The sequence below is a fragment of the Sorex araneus genome, chromosome 1 (assembly GCF_027595985.1).
Source record: "Sorex araneus isolate mSorAra2 chromosome 1, mSorAra2.pri, whole genome shotgun sequence".
NCBI classification, from domain to species: domain Eukaryota; kingdom Metazoa; phylum Chordata; class Mammalia; order Eulipotyphla; family Soricidae; genus Sorex; species Sorex araneus.
In genome coordinates, this window is record NC_073302.1 from 300371747 (window position 1) to 300389019 (window position 17273).

Here is a 17273-nt window from a genome sequence, read left to right on the forward strand (position 1 = left end):
GGTGCATATGCAGTGTGTGTGCAGTGTCTGGTGCACATGTCTGGTGCATGTGCATGTCTGGTGTGTGTGGTGCAGGTGTGTGTGCATTGCGTGTGTGGTCTGTGTGCGTGTGTGGTGTATGCATGTGTGGTGCGTGTGCAGTATGTGCGTGTGTGGTGTGTGTGCAGTGTGTGTGGGGTGCGTGTGTGTGTGCGGTGCTTGTGCAGTGCGTGTGTGGTCTGTGTGCGTGTGTGGTGTATGCATGTGTGGTGCGTGTGTGGTGTGTGTGCAGTGTGTGTGGGGTGCGTGTGTGTGTGTGTGGTGCTTGTGCAGTGCGTGTGTGGTCTGTGTGCGTGTGTGGTGTATGCATGTGTGGTGCGTGTGCAGTATGTGCGTGTGTGGTGTGTGTGCAGTGTGTGGTGCGTGTGTGTGTGCGGTGCTTGTGCAGTGCGTGTGTGTGTGCGGTGCTTGTGCAGTGCGTGTGTGGTCTATGTGCGTGTGTGGTATATGCATGTGTGGTGCGTGTGCAGTATGTGCGTGTGTGGTGTGTGTGCAGTGTATGTGTGGTGCGTGTGTGCGGTACGTGTGCATTGCGTGTGCATGTGCACTGCATGTCTGTGGTGCAGGTGCGGGTGCAGTGCTCACTTCCCTGCTGTGTGGGGCCGGGAAGAGTTAACCTGAGGACGGTGTCTGACAGCCGTCGTTGCCCAGCAACCCTGCTCGGGAAGGGAGCGCTGAGGCTTCCAGACTCCCCACCCTGGGGGCGAAGGCACCACAGACCCGTAGGTGCCTTCTCCATGCGGCAGGCACCAGATGGGGGACACAGTGACACACCCCAGGAGGGCGGCCTGGACCACACTTCTGGGGTGAGCCTGATGACTGTGGAGGCCACAGAGAGGGGACAAAGGTCGCTGGAGCTACACCCAGTGGGTCATGGCCTGGTCAGATCCAGAGCTGCCCTCAGGCCTGCTAGTGAGTGGGGCCTGGGGGTGTCCCGCTCACCCATGAACCCCACCCCAGCCGGGGGCACCGCAGTCTGCCCCTTCCAAGAAGAGGGGGTGGGGCATGGTCGGGTCTCTCGGAAGAGACTGGGAAAATCCATGTGAGGCACTGGCCACAGGTTTCACAGGCTCTGGGGGCTGGTCTGGGAAACGGAGTCACATGCAGCCCTGCGGACACCAGCCAGGTCCCTGGAAAAGAGCTTCTGAACATGGCTCCCCCCAGACACCCCGTGCCCAGTATTGTTTTTTTCTTATTGGGTCACACCCAGCGATGCTCAGGGGTTACTCCTGGCTCATGCACTCAGAACTTACTCCTGGCGGTGCTTGGGGGACCATATGGGATGCTGGGACTCTAACCCGGGTTGGCCGTGTGCAAGCCCTACCCGCTGTGCTATCGCTCCAGCCCCACCCTGTGTCCAGTTGATTCTGACCACCCAGGTGCCTGCCTTGGCAGTGGGGACCAGGCCTGGTGGACCCCGGGCCATAATTCTGGAGAAATGGGGGCGCCGAGGAGCTAAGGCTGGCCCTGGCGGCCAGGAGCTTCCTATGGGGGGACCCGTGGCAGGTAGATGTGGGCGGGCCCCGGACCCAGGGGCCTCTCTCCGGCCCTCTCCCCTGGCAGAATGAGAGATGGGTCCGGGAGCTGAGTGCACCCAGATGCCCCATGGAAGGACTCTGTACCTCACAGAGCCCAGCTGAACCCAGGCCTCGGGGTTGGGGGTCCCCACTCTGGGTGCGGCTGGAAACACAGTGAGGCCAGAGCCGCTGGCCGGTCTCACCGACAAACGGGCCAGGGCTGTAAGCAACACCCAGCTCAGCCTCTTCTGAGCTCCAGATGTTGCCTGCACACGGGCCGTCCCCACGGCCACGGCACCTTTTAAGTGCGGGCTGGGAAGCCCCCCGCAGCCTGGGTCACCCAGCGTCCCCACCGCGTCTGCAGAGCCCTGGGACCCCGCGGGGATGGGGGGCTCGCCCTGGGGCGGAGAGGTCGGAGGCCGCTCAAGATGGGAGCAGCCCCGAGCCCTCTCAGGCTGCGGGCCTCTGCGACTGTCCCTTCCCAGGTGGGCACACTGCCCGCGCCACCCCCTGCCAGCAGCCGCAGGGGCCTCTGAGCCCGGCCACAGGCCACAGCAGCCCCGTGGCTCTCGGCGCCCCCCAGCCCCGCCACGTTGTCGCTTCTGATCCCACCATATGTGAGCAGCAAGGGCCCCCAAGCACCGCCTAATCCCCTAATGACATTAGTGCCAGCTCTGTGGGCCAGGCTCCGTGCAGATGGCCCCTGATGGACGCTCTTCCAGGCCACTCACCCTGGTCCCCGTCCAGACAGAGCGGCGAACCTGGCCATGCCAAGATGATTCTGAGACTGAGGTTAGATAAACTGCAAAGAGAGAGAGAGACAGAGAGAGAGAGGGAGGAAGGGAGGGAGAGAGAGAAAACGGAGAACGAGAACTTCAAGGTTTCTAGCCTGCATATGTGAAGGAAACGGGCCCAGAGAGGGCAAGGTGTTGCCTCTGTATCACACAGCACACAGTGGACCCACACGTCCCCAGAATGGCCAGTTATGACTCGAACCCATGGCTCTTTCCTTCCTCTTAAGAAAACAAGTCGGGAGTGATGTCAAGGATGAGTCGTCTCCAGATGGGTGGTTCACGTTTCAGTTGGTGTTGTTGAAGTTCTCGTCTGCACAGGCCCCCCGGAGACCCCTGACCTCTCATGATGAGTTCTGCACCTGGGAGGGATGGGAGCCTGCAGTGCTGGGCAGTGCCTGCTCCTGCCCACCAGCCCTGCTGTGTCTCCCTTGGGCACCACCCCCTAAGTCTCTGGGCCCCAGGCCACCCCCCAGCCCCGTGTTGGCCAGTGGGGTCGTGCGCCCGCAGCCTCTCACACCCTAGGGTGAGCTCTCGGCCCACATGGGCGACCTCCCCCCCAATTGTGGGGCTCCCCAAGGTGGGGCAGATGCCACTCCACCCCTCCTCCAGGGGCCCTACGGTGGTGAGGGAAAATGCAGATGCTGCAGTGGCCCTGGGGACAAGGGATCTGTCCACTCCCAGAGCCAAGGGTCCCGAGGGAGGGAGCTCTCCTTCGCCTGCCCATGGCCAACCGTCTGCCTGCCCTTTCCTGAGGCACCCCCACCCCAGATGCTCCCTGCTGGGCAGTGCTGAGTCCCATTTCCCCATCTCCAGGCTGCTAGAAGGGGCCCGAGAGCGCCCCTGCAGAGAGACCCCTGTCCCCTCTGGAAGGAGGGAGGAGGAGCCCGCCGGGAGGGTGGGCGGGTCTTTCCCACGTGTCCTGCAGAGTGGCAGAGAAGAGACTGCAGCCTGGTGCCAGTCCGGGGGGCACCGCAGCTGGGGGACCCGTTCACCCCCTCTGTCATATCTGGATCTGGGGAGTCGAGGGCCTGGGGGTCCCAGCCCTAGCTGGGCCCCCCGCAGGGAAATGCCATTTCATGCCCGCCGTCTCGACGCCAGGCCATGGCTCAGCTGATGTCAGGGGCAGGAGAGAGAAGCTAAAAATAGCTGCTCTGCACCCCCCACGCTCCAGCGGCCGCAGCTCAGCCCGCCTGGGGCGGGAGCAGCCAGCCCAGGGCTTCCGGGGCCGGCCAGGCTGCAGAAGGTTCTGGAGCTCACACTCAGAGCTGGGGTCCCTGGGCTGTGTGGGTGGACACACACTTCCTGTGGGGCCGGGCGGCTCTGCGGCCTGGAGGGTCTGCAGGTGGGAGCTGGGCCTCAAGGTCTCTGCACAGCTAGGCAGCGGGCGGGGCCGGGGACTCTGGTGCCTGCCCATGTCCTGGCTCCCGAGATGGGCTGTGACCGCTGGGCGGGGGCCGAATGCATGTTCCCTTGGACTGCATGTGGGAGGTCTGTGCGTCCAGTCATTGGAGGGCCAGAGTGATGGGACAGAGGAGAGGGTTGCCTTTTACCCGACTGCTCACGAGCTGACGCCCGACACCACATCAGGTCTCCTGGGTACCACCAGGAGTGACTCCTGAGCACAGAGTCAGGAGTCAGTCGTGAGCACTGTCGGGCGTGGCCGAGACCCTACTCCCCAGTCTGTCATGCTGGGGGTGTGATGCCCGTCTCCGCGGAAACCATCCACATCCACCTGTAAAAGTCACCAAGTCAAAGGCCCCCTGCAGGTGAGTGGGGTGCAGTAGGGGCCAAGGAGACACCGAGTGTGGGGGAGGGGTGGGCCATGTGGGGCCGCTCAGCCAGTCCGGGGACCCTCGGCCTCCCAGCTCGCCTCAGTTGCAGAACGGGCAGAAGGTCCCACATGGCGGGCTGCCGACAGGTCCGTGAGCAAGGGGTGGGGGTGCGGGAAACTCGGGGTGTCCCGTGAGACATGTCCTTTCTGAGTGCTGCTGCCGCTCCAAGACCTGGGGGCTCCGGAGGGCTCCATGAGACTCTGGGGGACTCTGGGGGACTCTGGGGCGCCCTGGGATTCTGCTGTTTGTATATTGGGGCCAAGCACAAGACTTGGGGCCCGGGGGCATTAGAGCTGCAGAGTGCCCTCTCCCAGGATTCCTGGCACGTGGCTCTGCAGGCAGTGAGGGGTCAGTGCCCGCACAGAGGTGGGCAGTGCCGGGCTGTCGCAGGTATGCAGAGGGCTGGCAGGGCTGCGTCTCAGCTGACCCCACACTGTCCGGAATGAAATTGGTCACCGTGTGCGCACCCAGTGTGGGCATAAGCAGCGTGGACACGGCTGCCCGTGATGGCCGGAGACGTAGCTGGTGGCCTGAGCGGGTGAAAGCTTCAGGGGGCTCCATAGGTGGCCAGGAGAGCACGGGGTGGGGCGGCCTACAATGGCAGCCCCCAGGTCTTTCTGGAAAGATCCAGTGCAGTGGGGGGGCCTGCCCAGGGCCACAGGAGGGGGTTGTCACTGCTCATGAGGGTCAGACTTCCTGTCCGCCAGTCTGCCCACTGCCAGGCACCCCATAGACCGGCCCGGACACGGTGGCCTGGGCTCTGGGCACTGAGGTCCAGGCCCCCGACCTCAGCCAGTGTCCACTTGGCCCAGACCCTGTGGCTCCCCTGCCACCTGCCTGTGACCAGTTGGATGACAGGGGTGTGACACGGCTGCCTTTGGCTCCTGGAAAGAATGTGATGCCCCCAGGGATGCACCCCCACACGCTGGGCTGCCAGTTCTGAGCGCCGCATGGGGTCCCGAGAAGTGGTGGTCTGCAGGCCCACAGGGGCTTGGGCCCCTGTTCCAGCTCCGGCAGGCCCAAACCTCTTCCTGGTGGGAACTGGGGCCAGAGCCGTCTCTGTGTGACTCTGGGGAAACCTTCCAGTGTCTCTGAGCCTCTAAGGCGACCATGTGTGCACAGGGCCCCTCCTCCACTGGTCACTGAGTGGGGGGGCTGGGGGAAAAGCAGAAGGATGGGGGGGGCAGGAGGTGGAAGATCTGCACTCAGGGGTCAAGACAGGCGCTGGGGCAGCAGGAGAGGAGAGAGGAGAGCCGGGGGCTTTTCTGAGCACAAGGGTCAGGCAAAGGAAAGGCCGGGGCCACAAGCCTGCCCTAGGTACCGGCCTAGCTGGGGAAACTGAGGCATGTTGGTTCACCTCCCGGCCGTGTCCGTCCGAGACTGGAGGGCAGTGGATCCGCCGGGGAAGCTGGTTTCACACACTGCGGGGGTTGCGGTGCCCCCTCGTGACTGCGGGGTAGCCTGGTGGGTCCCGGCCGCCGCGCTGCGCCCCTCCTCCGACACCCGCCCGACCCGCTAATCCGGGAGCGGGCGCGTGGGGCTGGGGCTTGGGGGATCCCTTCCCGGGCAAAGGGGTTTTCCGGAGCCTGCCGGGCCCGGGGCGGCCGCGCGCACGGCGGCTCCTGCGGGCGCGGCGCCGCGGCTCCCGTGGGGGCACCTGCGCCCCGCGCGCCCCGCGCGCCCCGCGCGCCCCCCGCTGCCGCAGAGGCCGGAGGCGGCCGGCGCGGATGAGATCACCGCGATCCGCTCGCCGGGGCTCGGGCGCCCTCGCGTGGCCACGGCCGGGCTGCGGGGCTGCAGGCGGCCGGGCCGGGGCTGGGTGGGCGCACGGGCGGGGCGGGCCGGGCCGGGCGCACCAGGCGGGGCCAGGCGGGGCCAGGCGGGGCGCACGGAGCCAGTTGGGGGCAGGCGGGGCCAGGGTCGGGGCGGTCCCCACGTGGCGCTGCTTGGGGACGAAGGAGGGGACCTGCCTGAGCCCTCGGAGCCCGCAGCCTCTGCGTCCTGGCGGCACCCTGTTTCTTAGGGGCTGGGCTCCTGCTGCACCCCGTGTCCTGGGCCTTCCGAGCCCTGGTAATAGGGCACTGGTATAGGGTCACCCTTGGCGTTTGTGGGGGTGAGGAGCGCGCAGGCCATTCAGGTTAGCCACAATCACCGAGCGCCTCCGCGACCCGCCCAGGTGGGAGAGTCTGTGGCTAGAGCAAGCCCCCGAGTGGGCAGCTGTGTGGTCTGAACCCACGTGGAGTTGTCCGGCTTCCTAGCACTGAGCTCTGAATTTCAGGGGTCATGCCTGTCCTCTGAGACCCCTGGGCCCAAGTCCCCACTGAGCAGGGGAGGCTGGTGCACTGGCCCAGCAACTCAGCCTGCCCCCACCTGCCCAGCCTCCCTCAGCCCAGTAACTGGCCAATAGGAGGTCTTGCCCCCATGCCCGTCCCTCCCACAGAGCAGACCTGGAGGGGCCTGGGGCCACACCTGGACAGAGGCAGCAGACAGCTGTGGGTCCCCTGTGTGTGCATAGCAGGTGGTTACCCAGCCATGACCCAGCCTACGGGGCCATGTCACCTGGCCTGGCCAGCTGTTGTGGGCACAACTCACCCCCAGCAAGGGGCTCACTTAGCCCCGGGGCCCTTCCCTGATCCCATCCTTCAGGGGATACCCCCAATAACCGCCTGACTGGGTCGGCTGCCCCTGAGCTCCTGGCAGCCTGTGAGCCTCTAGCCCATGCCCGTTGCACCAATGGGCAGAGCGAGGCCAGGAGGGGACAGGTAGTCTCTGGTCTCTCGGACCGCTTCCTGGCCTCAGGAGAAACTTCCAGAACCTGCACCAGCAGCCCCAGATGTCAGTGTGCAGGGGGCCCTGGGGCTGGGGGGACAGTGGACCCGGTGCAGCGTCCCCACCCATGCTCTCTTCTGTCCCCCCGGCAGGTATATCCGCACCATGTACTTGGGCATCCAGAGCCAGCGGCAGAAGGAGCATCAGCGACGCTTCTACTGGGCGATGATGTACGAGTACGCGGACGTGAACATGCTGCGCCTCCTGGAGACCTTCCTGGAGAGCGCCCCGCAGCTGGTGCTACAGCTCTGCATCATGGTCCAGAGGAACAGCGCCGAGACGCTGCCCTGTGAGTGCCCGTGTCCTGAGTCCCGGCCCAGGGCCAGCGCACACCCCCAGCCCAGTACCCAGGGCCAGTGCACGCCCCCAGCCCAGAATCCAGGGCCAGCACGCGAGACCCGGTGACTTGAACCCCAGGGCCAGTGCGTGCCCTGTGTCCCAGACCCAGGACCAGACCTCGAGACCCGGTGACTCAGACCCCAGGGCCAACGCAGGCGCCCTCGTGTCCCAGGCACAGCCCAGCACATGCAGCCGTATGCCCAGGCCCTGTGTCCAGCACCTGCACGTCACATCGGTTTCTTGAGTTTCTCCCCACCATGGGGGCACCCAGCACCTGCCTGCACAGACCCACTTATCCTATTAGCTCAGCAAAGCTGGGGTTTCGGGCATCCCCAGCAGTCGAACTGGGGGAAGCGGCTGTCCCCGCACCTCTTGGCGGAGTCTCCGCACACACTCCAGCCTGGCTTCTGGCGAGGGAGGGAGGCAGACGGTCCACCCCCGTGCTCTGGCCCGTAGACGCCGGCTGAAGAAACAGGTCAATGCATCCCTGCTCTGTAGGTGGGGCGCCAGGGGTGGGCAGGCTCTGCCCAGGGCCCCGGGGCCAATGGGGGCAGGCTGGGGTGCTCAGCAGGACATGTGGGTGCTGCAACTCCACTTTGCTGGCCCGAGACAGAGGGTCCCCGAGAACCCCTCCACTGCCAGGGGCCTGGAGCTCCATACCCAGAGTCCACACTGATGAGGAGTGCAGAACAAGGGACATGGAGGTGGCAGAGTGGAGGGTGGCGGGAGCCCCCCACTGCAGACAGGCTGGCCCTGGGGGTCATGGGCTGGCTTCCTCACGACACCCACTCAGTGTCAGAGCAAGCAACAGGATCTGGGCCCCCCCTCCATGCTAGCAAGGCTGCAGGGCTGAGCATTTTGGCAGGAAGTGCTGTGTGTGTGGCATGGTCTGGAGAGTGGCACTGGAGCATGAGGCCCCGAGACACAGGGCTGGGGCGGGAGGGGCCTCATGGCCTAGCATCAGGAGAAGCAGGTGTTGGGCGAGCCTGGGGTGTGGTGTCACGGGGCATCACAGAATGTCACGGGACACCGCAGGACATCCCAGGACATCATGGGGCATCATGGGGCATCATGGCACTGCCGACGACACCCCAGCTGTTGGGGCTGTGCCTGAGTGTGTCTGCATGTGTCGGAAGCATTAGTGCTGGCAGTCATGGGTCAGAACCTGGTTCCACAGCATGTAACAGTGTGACAGGGGGTGAACTGAAAGAGTGGTTGGGGGCCACTTCTAACTACAGCACCCAGGAAGCTGGGCTGTGGCCAGTGAGTTGTAGAGGTTTCTCTGGGTTAAGAATGTTTTAAGGGCTGGAGTGATAGCACGGTGGGTAGGGCGTTTGCCTTGCCTGCGGCCAACCCAGGTTCGTTTCCCAGCATCCCATATGGTCCCCTGAGCATGGACAGAAGAAATTCCTGAGTGCATCGCCGGGTGTAACCCAAGAAGAAAAAAAATGTGTTGAGGATGTAGAGTACTATGAATGTATAGAGAGTATGTATTGAGTGTATAGTGAGGGTGTAGCGTATTAGCAAATGTATAGAGAGTATGTATTGAGTGTGTGTAGGGAGTACTAGAGAAGGTGGAGAGTAGTGTTGAATAGAGAAAGACTGTTGCACAGAGTACTGAGTACTGATAGAGTGTGTATGTAGCACTGTCGTCCCGTTGTTCATTGATTTGCTCGAGTGGGCACCAGTAATGTCTCCATTGTGAGACTTGTTACTTACTGTTTTTGGCATATTGAATACACCACGGGTTGCTTGCCAGGCTCTGCTGTGCGGGCGGGATATTCTCAGTAGCTTGTCAGGCTCTCTGAGAGGGGCGGACAAATTGAACCCGGGTCGGCCGTGTGCAAGGCAAACATCCTACTTGCTGTGCTATCTCTCCAGCAGACTGTGTATAAATAGTATTATTGAGTGTGTACAGAGTATGGATGGCAAGCAGAGGGTACTATGGAGTGTGTATGTACAGTATTACTGAGTGTATTGCTGAGTATACAGAGTATTATTGAGTATGCTGAGAGTATTGTGAGTGTAGAATTTTATTGTGTATAGAATATGTATTGAATTGTATAGATAGTATTAATAAAGTGGAGAGTATGTATTGTGAACAGAGTACGTATTGAGTATGTATACAGTGTATTGACTGTGTATACAGTACTATTGAGTGTATAGAGAATATTGTGTATAGTACATATATTGAGTATATATGAAATATATATTATGTATTGGGCTGGAGCAATAGCAAGGTGGGTAGGGCGTTTGTCTTGCCACAGCTGACCCGGGTTTGATTCCTTTGCCCCTCTCGGAGAGCCCAGCAAGCTACCGAGAGCATCTCGCCCTCATGACAGAGGCTGGCAAGGCTACCCGTGACATATTCAATATGCCAAAAACAGTAACAACAAGTCTCACAATGGAGACGTTACTGGTGTCCGCTCCAGAAAATAGATGAGCAATGGGATGACAGTGATAGTGTGATATTATGTATTGTGCACAGACAATACATATTGAGTGTGTAGCGTATTGTGTATAGTATGTATATTAAGCATGCACAATTTACTGTGCATGGTATATCTTGAGTATGTATACAAAGAGTATTATTGTATATAGCGTGTATATTGAGTATACAGAGTGTGTGAATAAAGATTATGGATTCTGTATGGGGTGTGTATAGAGTATGTATGGAATGTGTATAGAGTATAGATAGAGTGTAGAGTGTGTATGGAGTGTATTAAGTATTATGGGGTATGTATAGGTTACGTATGGGATGAATAGAGTACAGATAGAGTGTATAGTGTATGGAGTGCATAGAGTATATGGAGTGTATAGAGTGTATGGAGTGTATAGTGTGTATGGAGTGTATAGAGTGTATAGAGTTTACGGAGTGTATAGAGTGTATCGAATGTATGGGGTGTATAGAGTGTATAGAATATATGGAGTGTATAGTGTGTATGGAGTGTATAGAGTTGTATGGAATGTGTGTGGTATATATAAGAGTGTGTATTGAGTGTATAGTGTGTGTGGAGTGTATAAGAGTGTGTATGGAGTGTATAGAGTATGTGGAGTGTATAAGTGTTTATGGAGTGTATAGAGTGTGTGGAGTGTATAGAGTGTGTATGGAGTGTATAGAGTGTGTGGAGTGTATAAGTGTTTATGGAGTGTATAGAGTGTGTGGAGTGTATAGAGTGTTTATGGAGTGTATGGAGTGTTTATGGAGTATATAGAGTGTTTATGGAGTGTATAGAGTGTGTGGAGGGTATACAGTGTGTGTGGATTGTATAGAGTGTATGTGGAGTGTATAGAGTGTGTGTGGAGTATATAGAATGTGTGGATTGTATAGACTGTATGGAGTGTATAGAGTGTGTGTGGAGTATATAGAATGTGTGGAGTGTATAGACTGTATGGAGTGCATAGTGTGTATAGAGTGTATAGTGTGTGTGGAGTGTATAGAGTGTATGGGGTGTATAGTGTGTATAGAGTGTATAGTGTGTGTGGAGTGTATAGAGTGTATGGAGTGTATAGCGTATGGAGTGTATTATGCATCCAGAGTACCTCTGAGTGTGTGGAGTGTTACTGAGTGTATGAAGGTAGTATGAGAGTTCTAGGGATATCTGGAGTGGGACTAGAGCAGCTGTTGAGTGTGTGTCTGTGCCTGGAGCTGCTGACAACACACCCGCTCCCCAACTCTGTTGCATACTAGAGAGGCCAGAGAGTGAGGCCAAGGTGAATGTCCACAGTGGAGTTGGACCGCCGAGTGCCCACAGCTTTCTTGAGGGGTCTCTTTGGTCCCTTTGGGGTCACTCCTTGGCCTCTCTGTCTTCATATCTCAGGGTGCCGTGCCCTGACACGCACATGCGTGTTTCTCATGCAGCACGCTTGGCATGGGAATACCCGTTACCTGTCTGTCGTCCAGGGCACGGGGGGAGTGCCCAACAGCAGGAGTTACAGTTGGCCTCAGTCAGGTCCAGCCACTTCCCCTCTGCCCTTTGCCTCCTGATGAAAACAACTTACTGGAACTTTCCATGGCTGCAGCCGTCCCCTTGTACTGGCCTCTGTGAGCCTCACAGAAGGCCAGCTGCACAGCTGACATCTGTTCTGGAATCGCTAAAGTTTGCTTCATCCACTGGCTGGGGACCATTGTCCATGCATGAGAAGGAGGCGGCCGGCTGGCCCCGGCTTTCCTTGTGTCCTTCCTGTGCAGGATTTGACCTTGCAGTGGGCAGGGCTGGTGCTGTTCCCTGGTTGCTTTGCCTCAGAGCCAGGAGGGGAAGTGGTCCAGCCCAGGTCCTCTCCTCATGGGCACCCCAAGGTCCCATCGCCCAGCCGTGTCCTCTGGGTCACGCCCTGCTGGGGAGAAATCCAGGCCCCAGCTCTTCGGTCAGACCACAGGTTTGAAGCCAGGGCTGCGGGGTGGGGGTGAAGGTTGGACCCAGCTGGCAGTACTCAGGGCTGACTCCAGGTAGGGCCCCCGGGGCCCAGGAGAAGCCCACCCTCGTCTTGGGGTTAGGGAGCCACCCCACAGGGCCTCTCAGGCCAGCTCGAGAGGTACTGGTTGGGTGGTGGCTGTTGGACCAGAGGGGACGGTGGGGACAATGATTCATTTTAGGGGTCTGTGATTTGGGACAAGGGGACAGTGCCTGTCCCAGCCATTGAGCTGAGTTTCGGGGCTGTCCCAGAGCCTTGCATGGCAGAGGGTCCAATGCCAGTTGCTGCCGTGGGTGGGGGGGGGGTGTACAGCGGGGTATGGAGAAACGAGAGAGAGAGAGCCGACAAGAGCGTCAGAAAGGCACCCAGGGCCCAGTGGGGGCTCTCAGCTCTGTGGCCCCAGGCCCAGGCACCATGGAGCCACACGTCCATCTGTATGCGGATCCACTCATGCACACGAACCTGGTGGAGGCCCAGCTCTTAGCATGGTGGTCTGGGATGGACCGACCACACAGCTGCTCTGAGTCTTTGGGGCAGGAAGGGATGGTGGGTGCCACGTGTGGGTACCTGAGAGGGCAGTGCTCTGAAGGGTGCTGGCTGTTGTGGGGTCTAGCCACCGCCGTGAGAGGACTTTGGGACTTACAGAAAGGTGTGAGGTGGGAGTGGCCGGGCCGTGTAAGCGCCAGGCAAGCCCTTCATGGGAGCTCATGGTTTCCTCTGAGCCACATGACTGAGCATGGCTCCAGCTGGCACGCCCCAGCCACGCAGACGCTCCCCGGCTAACGGTGTGGCCTCGGTCCTGAGACTCAGCCCCTCTGCCCCCGGCCACCGTACAGAGCTCGCATCTGCATGGGACTAGTTGTCACCCACATGCTGCATGTCTGGGAAACCATGTAGCAGGACAGCCTTCGCCAGGCATTTTTTTGTTATTGTTGCGGGGTGCTCGGGACCCTCTGGTGGCAAGACTGGCCAGCTGTGTGGGCCTCACAGCTCAGGGCTGGGGACAGAGGCCATAAGGCTGGTGCTTCAGCCCCAGGCACAGTGGCCCGACTTGAGCCAATGGGCTGGGAACCAGGCTGGGGACAGGGGCGGATGCACCGAGAGCTTCCAACAGACCAGGAAGAGCTGAGGGCCAGAGTGTGGCCCCTGCACGGTTCCCTGGACGCTCCCCAGTGTCCCCCGGGGCGGCTGCACACTCGAGGCAGGTTAGAGGCCCATGTCTGAACCCATGTGGGGCCTCAGTCGTTCCCAGTGGGGAGGCCAACCCAGTCAGTGGAAGGTCTGAGAGTTTTGATGCCCTCCACACAGTGCTCGGTGACTGGCCACACAGGACCAGCGGCCAGCACACAGCGGTGCCTCTGACAGGCTCCGGGGACAGGAGGAGGACGCGCCCAGCACCGCCTTCTCCTGCTTCTCCACTTCCCCCTGAGGTGCCCCGTGAGAAGCATGGCTCCCAGGAGACTCGGTCCACCCCAGCCCCAACTTTGGGGCACACCCTGTGTCGGGAGCCCGATGCTGAACCCCTCCGATGGAGAACCAGTGCAGCTGCAGACAGCGGCCACCAGGCCCCGGGTCAGCATCTTCCCATCCCCAGCAGGTGCTGGCTGCAAAGCCATGCCCCCGTGCCCAGTGTGTGGCCAGTTCCCGCTCCATGCCATGTGTTCTCCGGAGCCCTGTGGCACCCCACAGCCACCACACCTCGGCCAGGAAAGACCATTGGTCTCCATCCCTGTGGCCTCCAGCGCCATCTCGACCCGAGACGGGAGGGAAGGGCCGGAGCGGGGCGGTGGCCTGGCAGTGCTTGCAGGCCGCTGCCAGGGCGCCCCTTTCCCGTCTCCCAGGATGCGGGGTTGGAGCAGGTGGCCCGTGTCGGGCCAGGGCCTGGGTGCATGGCAGCGCCTGATGGTGTGGCTGTGTCTCCGGCAGGTGTGTCCTCCGTGACCTCCCTGATGTCCCTGGCGTGGGTGCTAGCGTCCTACCACAAGCTGCTGCGGGACTCCCGGGACGACAAAAAGAGCATGAGCTACCGGGGCGCCCTGGTGCAGCTCTTCTGGCGCCTCTTCACCATCTCCTCCCGGGTCATCTCCTTCGCCCTCTTCGCCTCCATCTTCCAGCTGTACTTCGGCATCTTCGTGGTGGTGCACTGGTGCGCCATGGCCTTCTGGATCATCCACGGCGGCACGGACTTCTGCATGTCCAAGTGGGAGGAGGTGCTCTTCAACATGGTGGTAGGGATCGTGTACGTTTTCTGCTGGTTTAACGTCAAGGAAGGGCGGACTCGATACCGAATGTTCGCCTACTACACCATAGTCTTGACCGAGAACGCGGCCTTGACGCTCCTTTGGTATTTTTACAGAAACCCGGAGACCACGGACTCCTTCGCGGTGCCGGCCCTGTGCTGTGTCTTTGTTAGCTTTGTGGCTGGGATGGCGTTGATGCTCTTATATTACGGCGTGCTGCATCCCATGGGGCCGCGGGCTAAGATCTTTGCCAGCTCCTGTTGTGCCGAGCTGCTCTGGGGCATCCCTCTGCCCCCTGATGTTGAGCCCATGGCGCCCCAGACCCCTGGGTACCGGGGGGCCCAGGTGACGCCCACCAGAGCCGTCACGGAACAACAGGAGGATGTCACGGCTGACACATGCTTGCCCGTGTTCCAAGTGAGGCCCACGGAGCCCTCGACCCCGTCGGGGCGCCCTTACCACCCGGAAGGCCCCCTCATTAAGATTGACATGCCCAGAAAGAGGTACCCGGCCTGGGATGCCCACTTTGTAGACAGGCGGCTGAGAAGGACCATTAACATCCTGCAGTATGTGACGCCCACGGCGGTTGGCATCCGCTACCGGGACGGCCCGCTCCTCTACGAGCTGCTGCAGTACGAGTCCTCGCTCTGAGCTGCCACCTGGGCCCCCTGGGGGCATCAGGTGCCGCCCGCGCTCTGAGCCCCAGGCCCCCCGGGCTGCAGGGGACGGCAGGTGTGGGTTGCGGTAGATGCCGCTTGCAAGAAATATAACCTCCCCCTCCCCACCCCCACCCCTAGTCCACAGACTACCACCATCACCATCACCACCCACAGAAACGAAAGCAAAACAGAAAATTATCAGTCACCACCCCTTCAGATAAGCTTTCTTTCCAGTCACTGTACGTATACAAAGATATTCTCTATGTTTTGTAAGTGAGAACAAAAAGAAAACCTTCCTTTTGTTTTTTTACACACACAAAAAAGCAGTATTGACAAATCCCACAGTAGGTTCCTAGCGTGGAGAAGGAGGGGGCATTCTCCACTCCAAAAGTAAAAACAACAACCAAGTTTTATACCTTACACCCAGTGTAGACCATTCACGGGATTGGTGCTGATCGAAAGAACAAAAAACAAAACAAAACCTTCAACTGCCTTATGCCTGTAGGTGCTGAGTTTCATTACGTACTGTCAGGTTTTCTCATGCAAAATTCTTCTCCGGGACTTTTGCACCCAGAGAGGGAAAATCAAACTATCAAATGAAACAAAATCTAAAGACGAAACAAAAACCAACCAACAAATAAAACGCAAAGCGTCATTTGATTGGTTTTATTATTACTATTATTTTTGGGGTTTTTTGGTTTTGTTTTTTGTTTTTTCCTATTTGATGATTTGTTTTGAGGGAAAAAAAATTACCAAAAGCAGAGGCATAGAAACCTCTCTCCCTTTTCGGCTGTTCTCTCCCCTCTCCTGCCCCTCACTCCCAACTTAGCAGCACCTTCCAGGAGCCAATGAGCCCTTGGAAACTCAACCGGCTGGGCCAGCTTCTGGAAGGCTGACTGTGTGCCAGGATCAAATGCCCTAATAAGAATCACATTTGTTCCTTGGCAAAAAAATACAAAATAAAAAAAGCGCAAAACAGAACAATACAAAAAGCTGCCCTCCCAATTGGCTAAGAATAGGCAATTCTAAAGCAAATTAAGGGAGACTTCGACATTTGTCACCGCAGAGAGTCAGTAATAATAAAACTCAGCATAGTAGCGAGAGAGTCGCCACCAGGCTGGAGGCGGGGCGCCCGTCTGCCCTGTCACTGAGGGCTATGAAGGCGCACGTGGAAGGCCTCTTCTCTTTCCATTTGGTGGGAAGCCTTAAACTGAGCTGGAAAGAATTCTTCATTTTTTCATTTGTGCTTTTTAAAAATATTCACACAAAGAGGAAAATTAGGATATACACACACGTCAATTCTGATTTAGGTATATATATATATGTACATATATACATATATATATACACACACACACACACACACACACACATATATATGAAACCGCAAACCCGCCCGATCGTAATAACTGACCCATTTCAAAGACTGGTGCTCCTGTCTTTCACCATCGTGGTTGGCTGACAGTCATTCAGCTCACTTGGTGCATCCGGGTTGAGTGGGAAGTTGTGTGTGTGTGTGTGTGTGTGTGTGTGTGTGTGCGCGCGCGCATGCGCGCAGGTGCGTGTGTGTGTGTGTGTGTGTGTGTGTGTGTGTGTGTGTGTGTGTGTGTGTGCAAGTGTGTCTGCTGCAGAGTCTTGCCAGCAGCCTCCAAGACCGCTGCTGGACTGGCTCCGGCCACGGCGGCTGTGCGGTGCGGGGAGGGGCGCGCGGGGGGTGGTGCTTGGACTTGAACCCCTGCCCGGATGGGGGGCCAGCGGGCCACCCACCAGCCACAGCTCTGGCCCTTCCAGGCCTGTCATCCTGGCGAAGGTGCGATTCCACCCTTTTTTCTCACGGTCTCAGTGGAATTCGGGGCCTTGTCGCTCGTCTTCCCAGCATCCCTTCAGTGTTCTTTTCTCCCAAGCCTCGTTCTCCTCGGGACCATCTCTGTCTCGGACATTGTTGCTGCCCCATCGTCATCTCTGTACTTGGGCACACACACAAGCAAAAAAAAAAGAAAAAAAGAAAAAAAGAAAAAAAAAGACAAAAAAAGAAAAAAAAAGGAAAAGAAAAAAACACAAAAAAGATATATATACAAGTATATCTCTATACACACACACACAATCTTTTTGCTGAAATACGGTCAGTCCTTGTGGTGTGTACGTGCATTTCTTTTTCTCCTTAATTCCAGATGTAACTATTTCCGGTGCAAGCCCTCACTTTGGACTCTTTCTCAAAGCCCAGTTCAAACACTGGGCACTTCTGTTTGTTTTCTTCATGTTTGTGGGGTTTTCCTTTTCTTTTCTTTTAAAGTATTATTCAGAGAGGCTCCTCTGCCCTTCTGCTTATCTAACGCTGTAAAAACTAACAGAAAAAAAAAAAAGGAAAGAGAAGAATCCATTGGAAAGTTTGGGTTGCAAAACTGACCCCTCTACCCCCCAGCTTCCCTTATTCAGACTCCCCCCTTGCACCCTCTACCCCTGCACCCCAGCTCTGGGAGGGGGGCCGAGTGCCCACCCTGTATCCAGGTGGGTCCAAGTACTCCCAATGACAAGCTGCCACCAGGGCTGCACATGGGTCCCTGGGGTCCCCAGGTTGCTGAGGGGGGCTTTCTCCCACCGCAAAGCC

At 58.6% G+C, this 17273-nt stretch overlaps 1 protein-coding gene across 2 annotated transcripts in view; it reads left to right on the forward strand.

Moving 5' to 3' along the window:
• XKR6 (XK related 6) overlaps positions 1-14657 on the forward strand; it is a 91548-nt gene extending 76891 nt beyond the window's left edge. Inside the window, exons 2-4 of one of the 2 annotated variants that reach the window (XM_055142005.1) lie at positions 7104-7300; positions 13693-14005; positions 14123-14657. In XM_055142005.1, coding sequence (XP_054997980.1) covers positions 7104-7300; positions 13693-14005; positions 14123-14657 — 1045 coding nt within the window. Of the gene's footprint in view, positions 1-7103; positions 7301-13692 lie in introns of both variants that reach the window. The other variant, XM_055141998.1, reaches the window with a different exon arrangement.
• The last annotated feature ends 2616 nt before the right edge of the window (positions 14658-17273 follow it).